Here is a 21,428-nt window from a genome sequence, read left to right as displayed (position 1 = left end):
ACAGAATGCACATAACGTCCCACAAATAGTAGCAAACAAAATCGCAACAAAGTATTTCAACCTGTGCCACACTAAACATGTCCTTGTCATGAGGGGAAAAAAAGTGCACCAACTCAGCATCTCAAAAGTACTCACATAGGTATTCAAACGCACACCCGTCCACATAATGTTGCGAATGTAATAGAGTCGTTAGCTTATCATGTTTATTGCATTTAATAATCTGGAAAACTTTGAGGAACTCCCCCCTGTGGGGAACCGAAAGGGGTACCAAACCAGGAAAACACCGCAAAGACACACACATACAGGCACACATACGAGCTCTGGTACTAGAGGTCGACTTGACGCACCCTTAAGTGGGCGGGAAAATTGCGGAAAATGAGCTTCGCTCGCCAAACAACGGTATCTTCGTCGTCATCAACGTCATTACAGTGCTCTCGGATACTGTTGAGGTGAAGGTGAAGGGATACGCTACTAACAAATTACACTTGGTGACGGAACTAAATTGATGGTGCTCTGGTGGATGCCACTGCATCCACGGAATTCCGCTTTTTGCTGCAGGAGATGGTGACGGTGGTGGTGGATGACAAATAGACGTCAGAGCCCAATTTAACGCTCCATTTGAACCAAGCCAGTCCTAATGACGAATGAACCTTTCCTCCCGTCTTGTTCTTTTTTTTTCTGCTGCCATTTGGGAATCGTTTCACTTGTTAGGACTGGGATCAAGTTTCGGCCTATAGTGGCCGTTCGATTCCCCGGCCCCGTATCTACCCGATGGAGAACCAAGCCATTCCAGACGATCTGCGTAGTCACGTGTCGCACTTCTCCGCAGTCGGTGGCAAGGTCGGCAAGGCTCGGTCCATTGCCGACGGCCAATCCCATCACAGCTACTCGAACCACTCGCAGCGGGGCTACCTTGGATCGGCCTTCCCCAGCAACCTTGTGAACTCTCGACCAGGTGGGTCCGAATATGCACGCTAGCTCGAAACGGATAACTGTAGATATTTATAATGAATCTAAGATCTTGCATCCGCAGAACTCAGACAATCGCGCCAATCGTTGGCGGCCGCCTCGGAACGAATGTCCAGGGCTTCCTACGCCGGATCGATAGTTCATGGCGGCCCGGCCCACAGTATAGCGTCCAGCACCCGGCGAACCCGGCCGAGATCCCGCTCTCGTGAACAGTTGAATGGAACGCACGTCCACACCCATCAGCATCGTCCCGGCAGTCGGTAAGTTTAGATAATTTTGTTTTTACTCTTTATTCTGATACGATTTCCGGGAGAAATTTAAAAAAAAATTGTTCTCTTACTTTTTATTCTATTAATATGTCAAGTGGTCCAAAGCAGTGTGCAATATTTTACAAATATGTAATTCCCTATAGTCGGATTAGTGGCTTTTTACAGCCGTTTTGTTATAAATTGCAAAATAATGTTTGTCATTAAGGTCAGGAGTTGTCCATCATTCTATCAAGTATCATCAATTCGTAACTTGATTTGGTCAAAAAAAAACTACGATTTTGATCCATATTTTGCCTGCACCGTGAAACTAGTGCTACTACAGGAACAGAAATTATAAACAGTCTATAGTACCGTAATCCGGGGGCAAATTGATCACTGGGGTGATTTTGATCAGGTCGGTACCGAATAGTATTTCATTTCAAGGATGCTTAATGCTTCGTTGCCATCACAGACATTCCATGTTTTCTAGTTGATAGATGTCTAATGATGATTTTAAGCTATTTAATTTTTATTAAGGTCAGTTTTGCATAGAAATATTCACAGTTTTTGAAGGTGTTAGCAATACTGTTGGAAATGTCAGTACTAAACAATCCGTTGGGGCTAAGCCAGTATGAAAACTTTGAGTGTTCAAAATGTTGTGTAAGCTTCAGTGTGAGCTGCTGAACTCATTTTTGAAGTCGTACATCATTACAAAAATAGTTATTTGCTCATAAAACCGTTTATTGTTGAATAACGTGATTATTTCAAGGTAAATTGCATACATTTAGGCGTTTTATGCAGATATACAAAGTTTAATTTTGCAATAAAATGATGATGTACACGAGTTGTAAGAATTTTGACATCATTTTCAGATTCAGAGGACCCAAATTTAGTAGATAGAAAAAATTTACATTCTAAAATATACTTTATTATATAGTGATCAATTTCGCCCCAATGTGTCATTTTAGATATTTAAACTAATTTTATGAAATGTTAAATTTTATTTCATAAAAAAATTGATTACATAAACTGATAGAGATCAATGAAGTACTAATTTTACCGAAATAAATTTGACAATTTTTTAATTCCAAAGGAAAACATGACAAAAAGTTGTGAAATAGTGATCAATTTGCCCCCGGATTACGGTAACTGATTTGTTTGTATAGTGGCTCAAACAATATTTAATACAACAATATTTTTGTTTCGTTGTTTTTATATTTTTCCTACAAAACCAAGACAAAAAGCATTTAGATGACCTTAAAAATAGTACCGCCTGCTTTATTATACGCTTTTACACAAATATTTGTTCTTAGCTGATCGATTATTGGTGCATCCACTCTAGACAACAGGTATTCAATCTATTTGCCAAAGAAACGTTAACTATAAAAAAAATTGAATCCAACTAAAGAATCTAGGATCTTCAGTTACTAAAGCTTACACATAGTATCTATATCTGACTAACAACTGATCAAGGTCTGCCCACATTTGCATAACAGTCCCATATAAAATAGGATTCCCTATACATATGGGATTATTATACGAGTATGGGCAGTCTAAACATATCCAAAATCTAAAGTAGGCCAAAGTTAGCCACTATGACGGCTGACTTGTATCTCTGCTACAATTTTCAAATAAATAGTAAGAAAATGAAACTAATTATTTCAAACTATCGCCTAGTGACTAAAATAAAACATGCAATGCTGACTGTTGCTTCATAATTGAAATTTACGTTTTTGAAGGTTCGATACAATACCTCAAGGAAAGCTCCTCATAAGTTCAATATGGCATGGAAGCTTCTTAAGACACTTTACGGCATATGATCGTAACATTAAAGTTGCTGAGAACTCCGCTGGGTACGCTAAGTAAGGACTGTTCATTTTATAAAGTGGACACTTTGTGCATGCTGTATCTTTTTAATTTATCAATGAAATTTCAATCGGTTTTCTGTACATCGTTCGACTAGTACTGTAAAATGTTGTGATAATAAAAAAAATCTCCAAAATAATTAAATTTCACACGAATATGGAACAACGATTTTTGGAGGTTATCAAAATCAATGGTTGTTAGAAATTGGCTGAAAATTCGACAATTTATATTTTTTATTTTCAAAAAAGGCTTGTTCTCCAAAAGCATCATCAATCAGAAGCCTGATGAAAAAAATCAAGTTATTTTTGGAGCAACAATTTTACAGATATAATTTAATCAATTTTCCCCTATATTTGTAAGAGCAAAATATTTTAAATTTAAAGACAACTGATATGAGTGGAATTTTTTGGTTTAAAGTACGTCCTGATGGAAGTGCTTATATACTACTATTATAATAAATAACTTATGCCTGCATAGAGTTACTTATATAGTCCCCACGTTACATTTAAAGCACAATAGAAAAAAACAATTGCTTTAAGTATATTGACAATCATCAAAATTGGCAACACTGCTGTAATAAAATCGATTATATTTTCCACATATTATTTACATAATATGTTATTCTGACATTACATTATATTTTCCACATATTATTTACATAATATGTTATTCTGACATTACCAATTGAAATATTCCGAGAAAACCGTTTACAATTTGCTGTAGATCGATAAATATGCGTACACGATTTTAAAAGTATGAGACTTTTTAGTAAAACTACCGTAAAGAGCGAAATTTGTACTTAAGACTGTGGTTTAAACTCACGATTTAGCTCTCGTTTATACAAATACAGTTTCTATAGTAATCCAAACTAATTTTGAACACGCTTTTTACTTTTCTCTTTTGCTGGGAGTGAAAGGATGGTGTATGAGCAAATTTGGCCATAAATGGGTAAATCACTAATATTACCTAATGTCAGAGAATGGTGGAATATAATTGATTTTTTCAAAGCTATACCTTCAGTTGAATAGTAAAGGATACAAACATATAATTTGTTCATAAAAATTTAGGATTTTTGTTTTGTAAAAAAAAAATGGTTAACTTTGACGAACAGCTTTTCTTAGGAATATTTGGAAGAAGTATTTAGCTTTTCAATCAAAAGCATTTTCAAAGATCTTATATTTTCATAGCATTGTAAAATAATAGTTGAACAATGCGCAGAAAACCGATAACGATTTTATCAATAAATAAAAAAAGATATAGCACAAACAAAGTGTCCACTTTATAAAATGAACAGTCCTTAGCCTAAAGCTCCTGATAAAACATTTCAAATGCTTTGTAAATTCATACTTTTGAAATGGCGCATTTAATTACGAAGATTACAAGAATTGTAAAAAAAAAACTGAGAGACAAATGGTCGATGCACCTTTACAGTCAATTTTCTAAAAATCAGACCCTTCTATTTTTTAACATTTTTTCTCTTTTTTATATCTTTACTAAAGAGGTTTTTAGCCCTGGGCTAGTTCATCTCGAGAGACATTTTTTCTTGAGAAAACCAAATTCTTAATGTAAGTTTAAAGCATTTTGCCAGCTTTAATTTTTTTTCGATTTTCAATTATTTGTTGACATGCAAAACAGTTAAAAAACAGTGATTGAATATTATAGCTCAAAAGTGAATTAAACATACAATTCCTTATGAATCATGCTGGTATTTTTCCTTATATCTAAACGTTCTCAAGTTATTGCGATTTCAAGAACAAAATAAACATAATTCTAGTAGCTCTACTAAAACTATAAACAAATTCTACACTGCGGAACACGTTTTTGTCTCCAGCACCAAAATACCGCTATTCACTTAATTAAGGGTTGCTGAATCCATTGCCGTTTTCAGAAATATCATAGCACGTCCAGTTTTTGAGATATTGACTGTTGAAAATGCAAAAAATGACTATTTCAGCCAACTTGCATGCAAGTTTCCCAGCTTGTAAGGTAATATATTGGCTTAATTTGCCACTGAATTCAAACTTTATGTGTATAACAATACTTATCATCAAAGTTTGTATTATTTTCGATACGGAAAAGTTATTTTTTGATGGTTTAGAGAATTGTTGTATTTTGCCATATAGAAGAAACGAAGAATTTTGTATGGACACTGCAAGCATGTTGAAAAAATCGGTTTAATCGAAATTTAATCGCGCAGTTTCAATCAAATTATGTCTGAAATGAAAGTTCAAGTTCTATTTTGCATGTTTAGTGGATTAGATTAGGGTAGGTGTACCAATTATGGATGCAATATGTCAACTGGATGGATAAAAATCAAGTTTAAACCGCGTTTCTAAGACGTAAGCATGACTTGTTGGTGTTATTCACTAGTTTGAAGCCTTGCAAAAAAGTTGAAATAAGCAGTTTTAGTACTAAATTGACTTTTAGCTTCTAAAAATTGGTTTTAAAAAACGTTGTCTTTGTACCAATTATGGCAATAGTGTTCCTAGCATTCGACATAAAAGTGTACCAATTATGGACTATCGAATGATTGAACTAAATGAACTCAAACGCCATCCAGAACGAATGATAATGCAACGCTAATATGTAATGAAGTGATTGCACATAATATTTTCCAAAAAAATTGTGTTAAATAGATGTTAAATCAATTTATTGCAATGGGTTCATGTGAGCAAATTATTTTTTGAAAATAAGTCTAAATGTAGTGAAAATGCAAATTATTATACAAAACAGCATTAATGAACTCATATTACCTTTCCAGCGCCTTATTTTAACGAAAAAGTAGGGAAAAATCAAAAATCGAGTGTAGCTGAAAACCCCTTTCTACCATGAAATTAGCATCTTCCGCTTACGAACGTCTGATTGAAAAATCTTAGTAATTGAGTACAAAATATGAAGATAATGCCTTACCGAACCGTCCCGTCGTGGAAGTCACCCGTAAAATAGCTTTACTTCTTTTATTTCACTGCTCAAAAAATGTAAACAAACCACCTCCAGAGTATAGCCATAATTGGGCTCTCATACACTCTTTGTACCAGTTATCGACATAGTGAAAATAACACGATTTCCAACTTATAACAGTAGATTTGATTGCTCACCAGCTAAATCTATTCATTTGTTTTCACTAGGCAACATACGTTTATCGGCTGAAGCAGTTTTTCCGGATGAAAACATGAATTTCGTAACGGGTGTTCTTTAACAAACTGCTAAGAAGGTGTTATATGTGTGAGGCAAAATTTTCAAATGTTCATTTCTCGAAGCTTATTGCACGAATGATCTCATCAAGGTTTAGTTACCATCAAATACAAATAGGTTTATCATTCCTGTGAATATTAGCCGTTATATTCTAGTGAAACAATAAGAAAAATATCTTTTTGTTTCCACTATTGCCATAATTGGTGCTGTAGCCATAATTGGTACTTCTACCCTACAAAAAAGTATGATAAATTGTACTTTAAATTTCATGTAAACATTAATAAAAGCAGTGTTTTGTACAACTTTGGCGACCTGTTGCTAAAAATTGTGACGTGCTGGAACATTTCTGAGAACGGCTTCAGATTCAGCAGCCCCAAATCTACTAGAGACACATAATTTGGTTCTTGAGACACGCGAACATGTCATTTTTGTTACGCTGTGCTATCAGAATTCAGAAGGTAAACAATTGTTTCTACTTTTTTACAAATTGGGTCTCGTATTACAAAAATGTGTTTATTTTTTATTATATTTTCCATCCATTCCATAAAAAAATAATACAAACTATTTCCTTGGAAGTGGTTTGAAAAATATTCTTATTCGAATTCCTATAGAAATACTAACAAAAGTGTCTATCTCTAATGCATCAAAAAACTTCACATCCTGAACGAACTTATTGAGACATCTTCCAAGGATTTCTGTAGAAATCCCTGGGAGGTCTGCTGGAATAAATACTTAAAGAAAACGAGGAAAAAATCCTGTAATATGTCCTGGGGGATTTCTTTAAATAATGCGTTTAAAAAAATGTCTGAGAGAACCCTGGGGAATTCAATAGGAATACCGTGAAAATAGCTTGAACAATTACTTACTAGAATAATCAAAACTGCGTAGGATCTCTAGGTGGATTTCGGTGGGGAAATTACCGGTAGAATCACAAGAGATAATCATGGGACTCTAGTAATAACAACGAATACGGAAATTACAAAAATTATAAGCGTTTGACTGGTGAAAGATTATCTAGATATTTTTTTAATTCCTTGAGAAATCGCTGGATGAATTTCTGTACAAACAGCTTGTCTGGGGAATTTTCCGAAAGGTTTTCTAAATGTGCGTCTGAGAGAATTTTTTTAGGGTTCCTATGCACTGCAAAAATGAGAAGTAACGTATGATTTTTTTGGTTCTCAACGATTTACACCAGGATTCCTCAGAAGAACGCTTCCAATAATTGTTGCAGAATTTTTGGTTTGATTATTTATAAGATTGTTTCACATGAAAATTTTCAAAAAAAAATTGCAGATCCCATGCAGCAATTTTCGTACGAATTTGTATAGAAGCTTCAGAAAGTATTCTTGTATCTCAACCTTCAGGAAATGCTAATGGAATTTAATAAACAAGGTCGATATTGTTGAAAATTGCTTTCATTGTTTTTATCTACCAAATATCTACCCAAATATTAGAAGACAAATCCACCGAGGAATTGAAGAAACAAGAGCCTTCAGAGACCTTCCATTGGAAATATAGACTAGAATATAGAATCAGTCCCTATCAGCCTTGAATTGGATGTTCTTTTGGCAGAATTCCTGAATGAAATCGTTAACAAGAGAAAACATCAGAAGTGGAAAAATCTTAGAAGAAGCTTTTGATTTAATTTCAGAAGGAATTGCAGGAAAAACTGCTCGTGAAATCTACGAATCTACGCCGGATTAAAACGAGAATCTCCAGAACAGAGGACATTCCATTAGAACATAAAAAGCAAATCCTGAAGAGAGTAACATCTGTAATAAAAGCATATCCTAGAATAATTTCTGGAGAATTTCCAGTAGGCTGCTTCAAGCTAAAATCTGCAAAATGTTGTAACAAAAATATCTGGAAGAGTCTTCAAAACACACCTTTAAGGAATTCTTGGAACGATTTCTCAAGAGAATCCTAATGATACTTTTGGGGAAATGTTCTGATAAGATTAGTGTCACATGGACAAGTTCCAATCTAATTTCATCTAAAAATTCCTAATTTCCTATTTCTGTGAGAAATTTTGAAGAAGGCAAGTAGAAAGAATACCAGGAAGTCCTTCCTTCAAATATGGCTCGTTTTAAAATAAAAAAATCTCTGAATATTTGTAATTTTACAAATAAATTTTCTAAGAAATTTCTGTTAAAGTCCAATTGACATTCTTAAATAGAGGTATATTTTTTATGAAATCTTTGGACAATTTCTTGAAAAGTTCTATAAAGCAAAATCATACTGTAAAGTTTGATTCCCAAACGGTACCGATTCTTCTCGTAATTGAAGCTTGCTTGATTTCGCTAAGTAAAAAAAATCATAAGGCTACTCAATATACAAATGCATAAATGGTAACTTTGACAAAGTAAGGTCTTATGGTGAATCGAAGCCTAACTGTGAGCAATTATTTAAAAATCCATCAAAATCTAGTAAGATACTTAAATTGTCTTATGACATTTATTTGTTCTAATATTTCTGTTATGCGTAGAATATATTTAATAAACTTCCGTTTATTACTTTAATAAAAAATAAAATATGTTTGACAATTTGGGAAAAACATCAGAAAAGACTGTCCGTTGTCAAAAATTATAATGCCCCATCGACTAAGTAATTTTAAGCAAAATGAAAAAGAAAATATTTCAGATATTTAGTACGTAGGCCCTAGTTTATTTATCAATCATTTATAATTGGTAAAGTGTAACTCATTTTCCTTATTCTTCTCATGTGATTAATTATTAAATCAATTTTGATTTTCTGTGTAATTCTCGAGTCTATACTGAGTAATGGAACATCGACTCATAGAGTTTTTATTGTATTTGCACCCATCCTTATCCGACTTAGGGAAAGTGTACCAGTTATGGCCATAGTGGTTCCCTATTTGGCCATATGTTAAATTTCAATAACTTTCACATTTTAAATCTTTTTGAATGTTTTTACATCAAAATATATGTTAATTCTAACTACTACAACACACAAACATTTTCAAAATTTGAAGACATTGAAGTAATCACGTATGGCGAAATAGGGAACAACTATGTCCATAACTGCTACACCTACCCTATATGTATATTTTTTTATACCGAATTTAATACCAAACACGGACCCGACCGAGCCCGATACAATATAGTTTTCTTGTATTTTCTACTCAATTTTCATAAACAGTCAGAGCAAATTCTTCTTTCCATGCCAAGGGTGATTTGTATCATTTTAATATGTTGGACTAGGGATTATTTAAAATTTTTGTATGAACCTTAAAATGATAGAAAATCCCCTCCCATCGCCTGTTGCGTAACGTAATATTTGAATCTAGGGGATCGTTAGAAAACTAAGTAAATTACATAAATTGCAAAGCATATAACAATTCCAATTATCTTGAAAGTTACACTTAATGATGTTCATAGATAAAATTCACTTCAGTTAGTAAGCTTCTATGTTGATGACTTGCCACGTTCAACTACGGAAGTAAAGCTAAATAAAGCAAGGAAATGAAAAACAAGTCGGAGTTCAAGTGCCCATGATGATTTTCGTAAAATACTCTACCTTTTTTACTGTAACCGTTCAAAACCCACGAGGTTTTGCTTGAACTCGGTGGCTTAGGCGCCACACCCGGAAACCGAGAGACCACCGGTCGTTTACAACTTTGCCCGACTACTTTGAGTCTTTTTCCTCAGGGGACTCGTGAACGGCTTTACTAACTTCTCTCTCACCTTGACGAACCTGCTAACTTCACGCCCAAAAGATTACCTTCGAACCACAAAAAGTTTTACCCCAAGACCTTAAACTCGTTCAACCCGATCTGACCTTGAATGGAGTTTGGAAGTCTGAAAGGCCAACCTACCAGAAAACGGAAAGCAAATCGTATATAAAAGGGGGAATTCTCTGAATTGCCCAAAACGGAAAAATCAATTGTCTTTCAGAACTTCAACTACTCTTTATTAACGGAAACTCATTCGGTTGCGCAAAATATGGGACCTACACGGTACTCGATATAACAAATTTTAAGAAACAAAAAGCCATTCAGGCTCTACCACTTGACCACCAGCAACCAGGGGTCATTCAAAAATAACATCCATCATTTGGGGGAGGGGGAGGTTTACAAAAGTGTGACAGTACGTGTATAAGGTATTGGAAATAGCGTGACAGAGGGAGGAGAGGGGTCTAGAAATTCCGAAAAACAATGGTCGTCATATTGGAATCTTTCCAAAGACCAGTCGATCAAATTTTCAGCCGGGATAGCTATTTTGATCAGTGTAGACAATCGCCGTTAAATGGAAAAGGTCGGCGACGAAACATCGTCATCGTCACTCAACCAGCATCGGATGACGATTTGCCGCAGAGATTCGGTCACATAGGCTCGGCGTCATGACGAACAAATACGATTCCTTCGTTATGGTCGAATCTTAGTTCACTGAGCCGACCGACAATATGAATCGTGTCTTCGACAGATTAAAAGCATTTTTTGAAAAAATACAACAAAACATGTCTGGAATCGAACAAACGATCACCGAATCGTCAACTCCACGCGCTTACCAACAGAGTGGGTTCACTTATCAATACAAGCAATTACGTAATGGCATTCGTTGTTTGGTGCGAAGCAAGCGAATATACAGTAGGTAAAAGCCTTCTGCTTGTGAGTTTGTATTGAAGTTAGTCGTGCATTCTTTCGTCGATGACGAGACGACGGCCTGCCGACTTCTTGAAGATTTAATGAGTGACTTCGATTCCTCTTCACCTTTGTTAATAATTGTGGAAATTTTCAATGAACACTAAGCTGAGAAGCAGGGTCTGTCACATTTGGGACGTAGTTCGAAGAAGAAGAACTGTAGAAGCCATACTTTTATCAGGTTGTGTAGAACGGTTATCAATTATGTAATCTTAAATTATTATTTAACTATTAAATGAGACCAAACATGTTTGAGTGTTAATGACAGATATTTCTAATTATCTACTGATTTCCTAGACTATACATACATAAGTTTCTATTTTATGTCATTCACGTCCATAAAACATGATTAAAAAATTCCTTTGCTTCCCCCCCTCACAGCTACTCAACGGCCGGCTCGACGCACACCCTCAACAACTACTGCGACACGTCCGACAACTGGACCGACCACGATATGGACATCTACATGGCGCGCAATCCGACGACCCGGAACGGCGGCGGTATGGTGCCATTATGAGAATCGCTTCTCGCTTCGCCCTACTCCTGATGCTACGACGACGTGATGTTTGACCACCAACCGGCACGACCCCACCCCCCTCTTCAACTCCTGACGACCTGACAGCGACTGCCCGCGGCGGCCACTCAGCCGCCGTCGGGCCACAATCCGGAACTGCTTCTAGATCCTGGCCGGTGGTGGTGCCGCTGTGACCAACCTCCACCGGAAACTGTTTGCGATGACGACGAGGAAGATGAAGGATATTACCACCATCAACTGCACCGGGAGCAACTGTATCGACCAGAACTGGATGAGCTGCTGGTTGTGGAGATGGAAGAGGACGAACCACCGCCAGACTACGAATCCGACGATCCGGGCGGGACGGCCACCGTTGCTGCTGTCCTCCCGTCGCTGATTGTGGAATTGAGCAACACGTCGTCGTCATCGTCCCACGTACGCAACAATGCCAATCAAGTGAGTTCTACGGGGGTCGGTTTGGGGTCCGAGGCGACTCCGGGTCAGGAGACCAGCTTCGTCGAGTGGGAAAACTATCGTAATCGAATGAGAGAAAACCTACGGTGCTGAAATGGGGTCGATGATGGCGGGGGGGTTATAAGAATTTAGTGTGAATATTTTTCGCTTTTCGATGGCGATGTGTGATCACGGTGTGTCTGAAACAGGTAGTGACGAAAACAAATCATCGATTTTGCAACCACCCCCTCAAAAGATGGGGTATCCCATAGGATCCTCTCCGTGAATTTGAAAATATTTCATTGAAAACGATGTTAATATCTGTTTTAGTTGATACATTGTTGGTATCGATTTGAATTCAATAGGTTTTAATGTTCTTCTGAAAAAATGTGCTGTTTTTTGCATCTCTCACAAAATGAGATTTCTGAAAGGAATCTCTTCAGATTCCTAAGAGGAATCTTTTCAGATTCATGAGAGGAATTTCTTCAGATTCCAGAGAGGAATATCTTCACGTTCCTGAGAGGTATCTCTTCAAAATCCTAAGAGGGTTCTCTTAAGATTCCTGAGAGAAATCGCTTAATATTTCTGAAAGAAATTTCTTCATATTACTGAGAGAAAACTCTTCAGATTCCTGAGAGGAACCTCTTCACATTCCTGAGAGGAATCTCTTCACATTCCTGAGAGGAATATCTTCAGATTCATGTGAAGCAACTTTTCAGATTCCTGAGAAGAAGCTCTTCAGATTCCTGAGAGGAATATCTTCACATTCCTGAAAGGTATCTCTTAAGAATCCTGAGGGTAAACCCTTCAGATTCCTGAGAGGAATCTCTTCACATTCCTGAGAGGAATCTCCTCAGATTCTTGAGAGGAATCTTTCCAGCTTCCTGAGAGAAATCTCCAGATTCCTGAGAGAAAACTCCTCAGATTCCTGAGAAGAATCTCTTCAGATTCTTAAGAGGAGTCTCTTCAGATTCCTGAGAGGAATCTTTTCAGATTCCTGAGAGAAATCTCTTCAAAATCCTGAGAGAAATCTCTCCAGATTCCTGAGAGGAATCTCTTTAGATTCCTGAGAGGAATCTCTCCGGATTCTTGAGAGGATTCTTTCCAGATTCCTGAGAGAAATCTCTTCAGATTCTTTAGAGGAATCTTTTCAGATTTCTGAGAGGGAACTCTTCAGATACCTGAGAGGAATCTCTCCAGATTTCTGGTAGGAATCTCTCCAGATTCCTTGTAGGAATCTCTTCAGATTCCTGATAGGAATCTCTTCAGATTTCTGAGAGGAATATCTCCAGATTCCAGAGAGGAATTTCTTCAGATTCCTGAGAGAAATATTTTTGGTTTTTGGAAAGCAATTTTTGTGACTGAATGCCGAATGTCATCTTAATGGATATTTAATATGTACTTATGATATATTTATCTTTCGAGTGTTGGATGCAGAAATGAAGGTATTTTTTTTCGTTAGTAACTGTTTCAGCCACACCGTGCCCGTTTTCCCGTTTAGTGCTGCATGCTATAGGTTGGGACGTGTCAATAAGTGAAAGTAGTTCTAGGAAGTCAAACACGAACCGGAATTTCAAACATGTTTAGGAAATTTATTACGGAGAAAAAGAAAACCGAAAGAGGATATATTTTTATTGCAATTTTTACATTAAGTCTTTAACAGTAAGTAAGCGCTAGAGAAAAGGGGTAGGGAATTTTGCAAAACAGATAAAGTAAAGTGAAAGTCACCAAGGGAGTTCATCAACATAAGTGGCGATGTACAATGTGCAATGTGACGCGAGAGTGTGTGTGAGTTATTTATCTCGATCGGCTTCCGTTTCAATTCGTGTGGAAAATTCAGGATCCATGCTCTGTTGTTGCCGGGGTTTTCGCAAACATAATTCAATTCGCCTCCGGGAGGGGATGAAAGAGTGGGGTGACGACGCCAAGGGGGAAAAATGTGTATTTTATAGCTTTTTAGAGAAATTTTTATGGTCGTTTGAATATATGACGTGTAAACATTCACTACTCGCTGAAACGCGGCAAACGGGTGCAGAATAAGTGATGAGTAGCGAATATTTGCAGCCCCACACGCGCGGATGATGACTGAATGGGACGATATAGAGTCGCGCGTTGGACTGGTGCGGAAATATGAGAATCAGACACAATTTTTTTTTTGAAAAAGTTGTTAGAAAAACATTGACATTTAAAAAAATACTGACATTTTTCAAAACATAAATTTTGTGAATACGTTGCGGAAAGAAACATGAATCGTAAAATGGCGTCTTCGTCAGTGGATACAACAGTTTTGTTGCATTTTTTGGTGTTTAAACCATAACACCTTTCACAAAATCACACCTGGAAAGTTAATCTGCATCAAACTTATAAGTTTGAATATCCGCCGTAGCGGAACCTTCCATGCTACGAATAATAGCGCTTGCAACGAAGTAGATCAAAATCTACCATTGGCAAATTAAGCTTCCAAAAAGCTTAAGCTCTCGAAGTTCGCATAGAATATAATAGCTGAGAAGCATGATCTGTCAGATATTGTATGAAATACCATTAGAACGAAGAAGACGAACCACAAATTTTGAACCAGTCTGGTGTCACACATGATCGACCTTTGATTTTTTATCCCATCCTCAACTCGACTCAACAAAGCTCGATCAAGCGTATAAAATATTTCACCAAACTACAGTTCAGCGATGGGAGAAAAAATATCCTCTTCGATACCACAATCACCACACTACTGCCACCGAAAAAACTTCAAACGCTCAGCATTTTTTTATTTATTTTTCGCCCCTTTTTAAAGCGCACAGTTTATGGAGTTTATACGTTTTCGAAACCAATCACGAGTACTACTGCATGCTGACGTTGCGTCTCCGGAGCTGCAGCGCCGTAGCTCTTTGGAATTATTAATTTAAATAACGGTAACAATAATAATCGACTCGGCGAATTCTGCCGCCCGATAGAAAGCGATGTCGTCAGACCGAAATCGGGTGAAATGTCATGTTTTGGCCAACAGGCGACAACAGCAACAACATTCAGGACCATCCCTAGTAACCCTAGTAACAATTTAAGAGCATCCCTACACCTAACAAGTGGATGTGAGATTCCAGTACAATTTTGCATGGGAACCTTACAAATGTTGTATAATATTTTTGTATTTCCAGGAAATGTAAGGTTCGCCTTCCTTCGCCGAGTGGTCATACTCCGCGACTACAAAGCAAAGCCATGCTGAAGGTATCTGGGTTCGATTCCCGGTCGGTCCATGATCTTTTCTTAATTAAAATTTCCTTGACTTCCCTGGGCATGAAGTATTATCGTATCTGCCACACGATATACGAATGCGGAATTGGCTACTTTGGCAAAGGAAGCTCTCAGTTAATAACTGTGGAAGTGCTAATTGAACACTAAGCTGAGTAACAGGCTCTGTCACAGTAAGGACGTCATGTCTTTGGAATTTAAAATAACTGTTGAATCACGAGTGGAAAAGGTTGCAACCATGTTGCCCCCTGTGTTTGTCATAACAATTTTTCTCGAGATTTTATGAAAATGTATGCAGACTGAAGGGACTTATGAAATCATCGACATAGGGAGAGATATCGAGATATAGAACATTGAGATGTAGAGAGTCGACTGTAGTTGTTTTATAAATCGAGATTCATGTGAACCATCCGCAGTCACTGTCGATCAAAGTAAACAAAGATATTTCATAAGTCACCTTCTTCTTCTTTCTGGCATTACGTCCACACTGGGACAGAGCCTGCTTCTCAGCTTAGTGTTCTTATGAGCTCTTGCACAGTTATTAACTGAGAGCTTACTGTGCCAATGACCATTTTTGCATGCGTATATCGTGTGGCAGGTACGAAGATACTCTATGCCCTGGGAAGTCGATAAAATTTCCAACCCGAAAAGATCCTCGACCGGTGGGTTTCAAACTCACGACCCTCATCTTGGTCTTGCTGAATAGCTGCGCGTTTACCGCTACGGCTATCTGGGCCCCAAGTCACCCAGAAGTCAACCACCATAGCAATCCTGTCACATAGAGTGACAACTGTCGAAAAATTCGAGTGACAGAGACGTGTCCAGCAAATATTTCGGTCGACATTGACTCCAGTGGAGTCAGTATGATCGACTCGATTTATGAAATAAGCGTTACTCACTTATACATGTGACTGAAACCGGATCCACCGGTAAAAGATCAAAAGGATTGTTACCCGATACTGACTGCAACGGAACCGCACGCTTGAATTTCACTGCGACATTCGACCAAAAGAATGGAATTACTGCAATTATTCCGTGTGTGTTTGAGTGCGACATTTATGCGGCAATTGATCGCCGTCGTAATTGATGAAAATGATAAAACATTTGTCGCGAGAATCCAAAACCACAATCACTCCGCCGCTTTTCAACGGGTAACCTGGCCCTCGATTATTGCTTGTTCATGTCAATTAAAGTTAGGCACTGCATCGATGTCGAAAACCACCGTCAGAAATTCATTTCACTCGAAAGCAAATTAAATAAATTTTTAAATTAATTAACGAGCTCGTGCCCTTTGACGGACAACGACTGCATGAATGGAGGAACAATGTATAAAATTTCAATAGAAACTCTTACAATATTGATATTTTATTTAAATTTTGTTGGATTTATATATGATGGAGTAGATAGTCTAATAGCTTTTGTTACTTTCTCCCACTTTGAGCAGAAAGAAATTTAAAAACTCGTTTATGGTTCTCATTACTTCTAGACGAATTCCATCCAGAATGAGTCGAATAATATTAAAATCGTACTCGATAATCTTCGATTTCGATATAAATTTTCATATGTTAATAAGTAGAATAAGTGTTTTCCGTAGAAAAATCGATCATTTAGACTCGAGGATAACTTTTGAAAATGGCCTATAAATGTTTGCATGAAAACTTATTTGAAAATTCTAACTATGAAACTGTTGATTTTAGAGAAAAATGTTCTATGAAGAAGTTGTAGTGTACCGTTTAGACTGTAAGAAAAAAAATACACTAAAAAAATATTTCAAATATTTTTTTAAATAAATTCCATGAAAAAATATAGGCCATTTTCAAAAGTTACTCTAGAGTAAAACTGATCGATTTTTCTACGGAAAACACTTATTCTACCCTACCAAAAACATGTGCAAATTTTACTGCAAATCGAGAATGGTCGAGTTCTGTGACTGACCGGTTTGACATAGAATTCGTCTCTATGCTTGTTTCAGTGTAGTATCGCGCAAGGTCTATGTAGCAGTAGGTCTTCTGAAATGTCAATTGGCGTGGTTTGGCGGCCATTTGATGTTGCGGTCCGCTTTGTTTACAAACATTTCCATGTATTTCTCCGGATTTATTAGTGCCAATGTTTGTGAACAAAACATAAATTAAAAGGGATAAACATCCTTCCTCTCCCTTCCGCTACTTTTTTGCACAAACTGAGCAAGACAAACCATATACAAATATATATATCGCGTTCTCCGAAAAAGGCTTACGCAAAAAATTGTAAAAAGACAAAAGAATTGGCTTGTTTAGGGGTATCCCGTTTTTCACATATTCTGATTTTGCGTTGACAATTGAGTCAGAACTCAAAGCTTCATATTTTTTAGTGCCTTGGAACTATTTTGACGTTCAAGGATCCATCATCGTAAATATCGCCATGATCAAAATTTCAAAAGCAGTTTTTCTGTTCAAAACTGAAATATATTCGACGACAGTGAACACATTCACTGTATTTCGGTTGGAGAATAGAATAAAATAACACATATTCATGATTTTGAACAAAAAACTGACTTTTGAAAATTCTCAAATTGGTGACAGATCCTGAATTACTTTCGAATCACCCCCAGGCAATTTTTACTATAGGACAATCTGTCATTATGTAAATGTCGTTCAGTCTACGCATGAGCCTCTGCGTGCCATAAATTCTTTTGTTCTTTTGACTTTTACTGTGCGCCGTGTGTTGGTGCTGTCTCGCTCACTCTCTCTTGGGCAATTTTAAAACATTTCGATTTCTCTTAATCAGAAGATAGTGTGAAAAAAAAGTGACAAAATACAAGTTTATCAGCATTTCTTCACTTCAGACCGCTTGGGAACGATGTAATCTTGCGTCTTGAGGTGAAAAAATGCTAAATACTTGCATCTTGTCACCTTTATTCACAGAAGAGAGGATCGATGAAGAAAAATCGATCATGCGACTTACGCCCTTATTTTTGCACACGCTTGATTTGTCATTTACAATGTCAAAATTATGATATCGCAGCGCAATAAAATTGGGTTATAGTTAGAAAAATGTGTTTTTCGGTCAAACTACAAAATATTGTAACTTTTTCACCGTTGAACAACCCAATCGGCGGGCGTCGTGAGAGACTTACACATCTGATGCGTAATCGAAGTGAAACGTGTATCAATTTCAATGGATCATTGAATGTATCTGTTTTTTGTATCCACCGCATCATAACAACGACGGCACCGTATAGACCAGTGGTCCTCAGCCTAACCGATTACACGGGCCATCTGAACTCTTTCAAAATCAGTCGCGGGCCGCAAGATTTATAATGATTAATTTTAACAGCTGACTTTAAATCACTATTTCTATGAGAAAGGATAATACATTTCTGGGAACTTTATGTTCAGAGCAAAGGGGTTTGGAAGCAAAGATATAAGTGACAGAAAAAAATGCCATGGTTTTGTTAGCTAATACAAAAGAATTCATGACGAAAAAAATAACATTGAAAAACTTTTTTAAAGCTAGAAACAGAGCTTTATTAATATACTCAATTCAAATACGATCAATATGTCTCTTACCGTATTGGACAATGCAATTGCAACTTTTTCGAATAATAATACAAAATGGTCTACTTTAGAGGTTTTTATCTATTTTTTATGGATCGATTCATATCAAATTTAACCATATCTTGAATCTTAACATATATTTGTAACTTTTATTTTCTTTTACGAATTAAAAGCAATAATAAAATTCAAAATTTACACAAACCAAAAAATTGACCAAATAGATTGGTAGTATCTTCAGCAATGTTGTACATTTAGATGAGTTTAACAATTATGCTGAAGATACTTGTGTAGGTCTCTTATATTTTGAGATAAATCGTTTGAAAATTTTTCGCGAAATTCACTTTAATCGAATCCATAAAATTTTTCATTTCTTTGTATTCAATTTTTAAATACTTAAAAATATATGTTGACACTTAAGTAACGTCCAACATGCTGTGTGAATTTTATTCATATCGGGCTATAAATAACTGAGATTTATCCCACAAAAGTAGACCATTTTGTATGGAAGATCGAAAAAGTTGCAGATATATTGTCCAATACTATACATTTCTTTACGTTCGGGCTCCTCAACAATTCAGAAAGCAATCCATAGTAAAAAATTTCGAATAACATAATTTTCAAAGTTTTACAGAAAAAGGAAGCATTTTTGAAGTCAAAATTTTAAAAAATCAGCATTCTGCGGACACCTCTGCAAGACCAAGATCCTGGTTCAATTTTGTAAACTTAAATATGTTCAGAAGAGAGATTTTTAGAGACTTAAAGACTTTTTGCAGGCCCATAGCTGTGCCTTCAAGATTCTAAAAGGAAAATAAGGTTTTTCAGAAACTTTGAACCTTTGAATGAGTCAAAGTCAATTTCATATTGCTCCTTATGCCATGAAGATGCAAGAACGCAGAAACATTTTACATGATTTCAATGACTGACTTTCCAAGAACAAAGTTGCAAGAGCAAAGGATTTACACCAGCATGAATAAAAATTATAACATGCGGGCCGCATCACATTAACATTTAAAATCCATTCGCGGGCCGCACAAAACCTTCTCGAGGGCCGCATGCGGCCCGCGGGCCGCAGTTTGGTGACCACTGGTATAGACCTTTTCACGACACGTTTAAAATCAACTGATCCCGAACCACTTTGACAGTTCTTTTATGGAAATGACAGTCCCATGTATATACCGGTGCTCCACCAATGTAAACAAATGCATACACGGAACTGTGACATGAAAGCGCCAATATCCAGCAATTTACGAGTGCTAATGGCCGCCGCAGACAATGTTCGCTTTTTGGTAGGCATCAAACGATTTGATCGATAAGCTCGATCATCAAACTTATCGATCAGTTGTCAAACGATCCAAGCCAAATTCCAAATCGTTAGATCCCTACTAGAAAGCAAGCTTGCTTGTAATGGCCTGGAGGGTGCGGACTGGAATTCAACAAGCAGCCAGGCTGCTGTCAAACTAATATTTTCGTAAAAAATGATCAGAGTATGCCTTGGTCTATGCGGTCATAGTTTGGTCACGCTAAAAAATGTTAAACATTTCGTGTAACACAAAGACCGTCAACTTTTAACGACACTTTCTGTTTGGTCGTAATTATTCGTCAATTGTTTAGAACTTTAGGAAGCCTGTTTCTGGCCAATATATCCTCAGAAACATTATGATTCAGATGATTAATTGGATTTATCGTCTGCGTTACATTGGTGAAGTTTTGTGTGAAGTCATTTAAGCGTGCACTTTAAAAATGTTTTCCTGTGAGAGAAGCAAACAAACAACGGTTAGCACTGGTGGAAAACAATGTTCAAATTGAAGGACTAAAATATTCGAGTCCGCATCCCATAAGTGCTCGAGCGGCCATTAGTGCTCGTAAAAGGCTGGATGGAATTTAACATTGTGACCAAGGTATCTAAAAGGGAGGTAGATCAATTTGTCAGAATACTGCATCCGCCAAGTTGAAATTCCAGGTGACAGATGGCAAGTTTGTTCTGGTCTTGTTTACACTTATTTTTTTACTTAAGAGTTCATGCTAAAAGCTAGGGGGTGCGGACTGGAATATTCAGGTCGTTCAAATTGAACACAATCTTTTTCGGTTGTGCCAACCGTTGTTTGTTTTCTTGTCTCGCAGGAAACCACATTCAAAGTGCACTCTTAAAATGCTTCAAAGAAAGCGTCATCAATTCAATGCAGGCGATAAACCCAATACATATACTTAATCAGAAAGTTTTTAGCCGTATGTTAATTAGAAACATATTTGAGAAAAGTTTTAAAAGACTTCTGCATAATTTGGACCAAGCACAACTTTTCTTTAACAATTGGCAATCTTTGTCTTATATGAATTGTATAACATTTTTTAGCGTGACGAAATCATGATCGAACATTCCTAGACATACTCGGATCATTTTTACGATTTTATTTTTGTTTGACGGCAGCCTGGCTGCTTGTTGATTTTCAGGTCATCCCCCAGGTTACAAGCAAACTACCTACACACTAACAAAAGAACCCGTAACTTTACGTCAAATGTGCCTCACATATTAAAGTAAGTGAAATGACGTAAATTCTAGCGTAAATTCCAGTTACAAACGACGTAATTTTCCGTCACATTGAACTGAATTTTGTTCGGATCACAGACATTTTCAATCTCATTTACCGTAATTTTACAAGAATGACGCATTTTTGAGTGCAAATACTATCAAATTCACGTCATTCAATTTTTTACACCGAGTATGTTGCTTATCATAAAATTTA

General features: G+C 36.7%; 2 protein-coding genes across 3 annotated transcripts in view; one reads left to right on the top strand and one right to left on the bottom strand.

Annotated features, from left to right (window-relative positions):
* LOC5573094 (leucine-rich repeat and fibronectin type-III domain-containing protein 3) overlaps positions 1–12,410 on the top strand; it is a 174,419-nt gene extending 162,009 nt beyond the window's left edge. The window contains exons 7-9 of one of the 2 annotated variants that reach the window (XM_021846126.1): positions 712–955; positions 1,034–1,229; positions 11,320–12,410. In XM_021846126.1, the coding sequence (XP_021701818.1) occupies positions 712–955; positions 1,034–1,229; positions 11,320–11,455 (576 nt within the window). In that variant the 3' untranslated portion in view covers positions 11,456–12,410. Of the gene's footprint in view, positions 1–711; positions 956–1,018; positions 1,230–11,319 lie in introns of both variants that reach the window. The other variant, XM_001654351.2, reaches the window with a different exon arrangement.
* Positions 1–21,428, bottom strand: part of LOC5573090 (rab3 GTPase-activating protein catalytic subunit) — a 261,913-nt gene that overhangs the window by 217,847 nt on the left and 22,638 nt on the right. The window lies entirely within an intron of this gene.

This window comes from Aedes aegypti, chromosome 2, assembly GCF_002204515.2.
Source record: "Aedes aegypti strain LVP_AGWG chromosome 2, AaegL5.0 Primary Assembly, whole genome shotgun sequence".
NCBI classification, from domain to species: domain Eukaryota; kingdom Metazoa; phylum Arthropoda; class Insecta; order Diptera; family Culicidae; genus Aedes; species Aedes aegypti.
The sequence above is the reverse complement of the archived record's forward strand: the minus strand, read 5'-3'. Positions and strand labels throughout refer to the sequence as shown.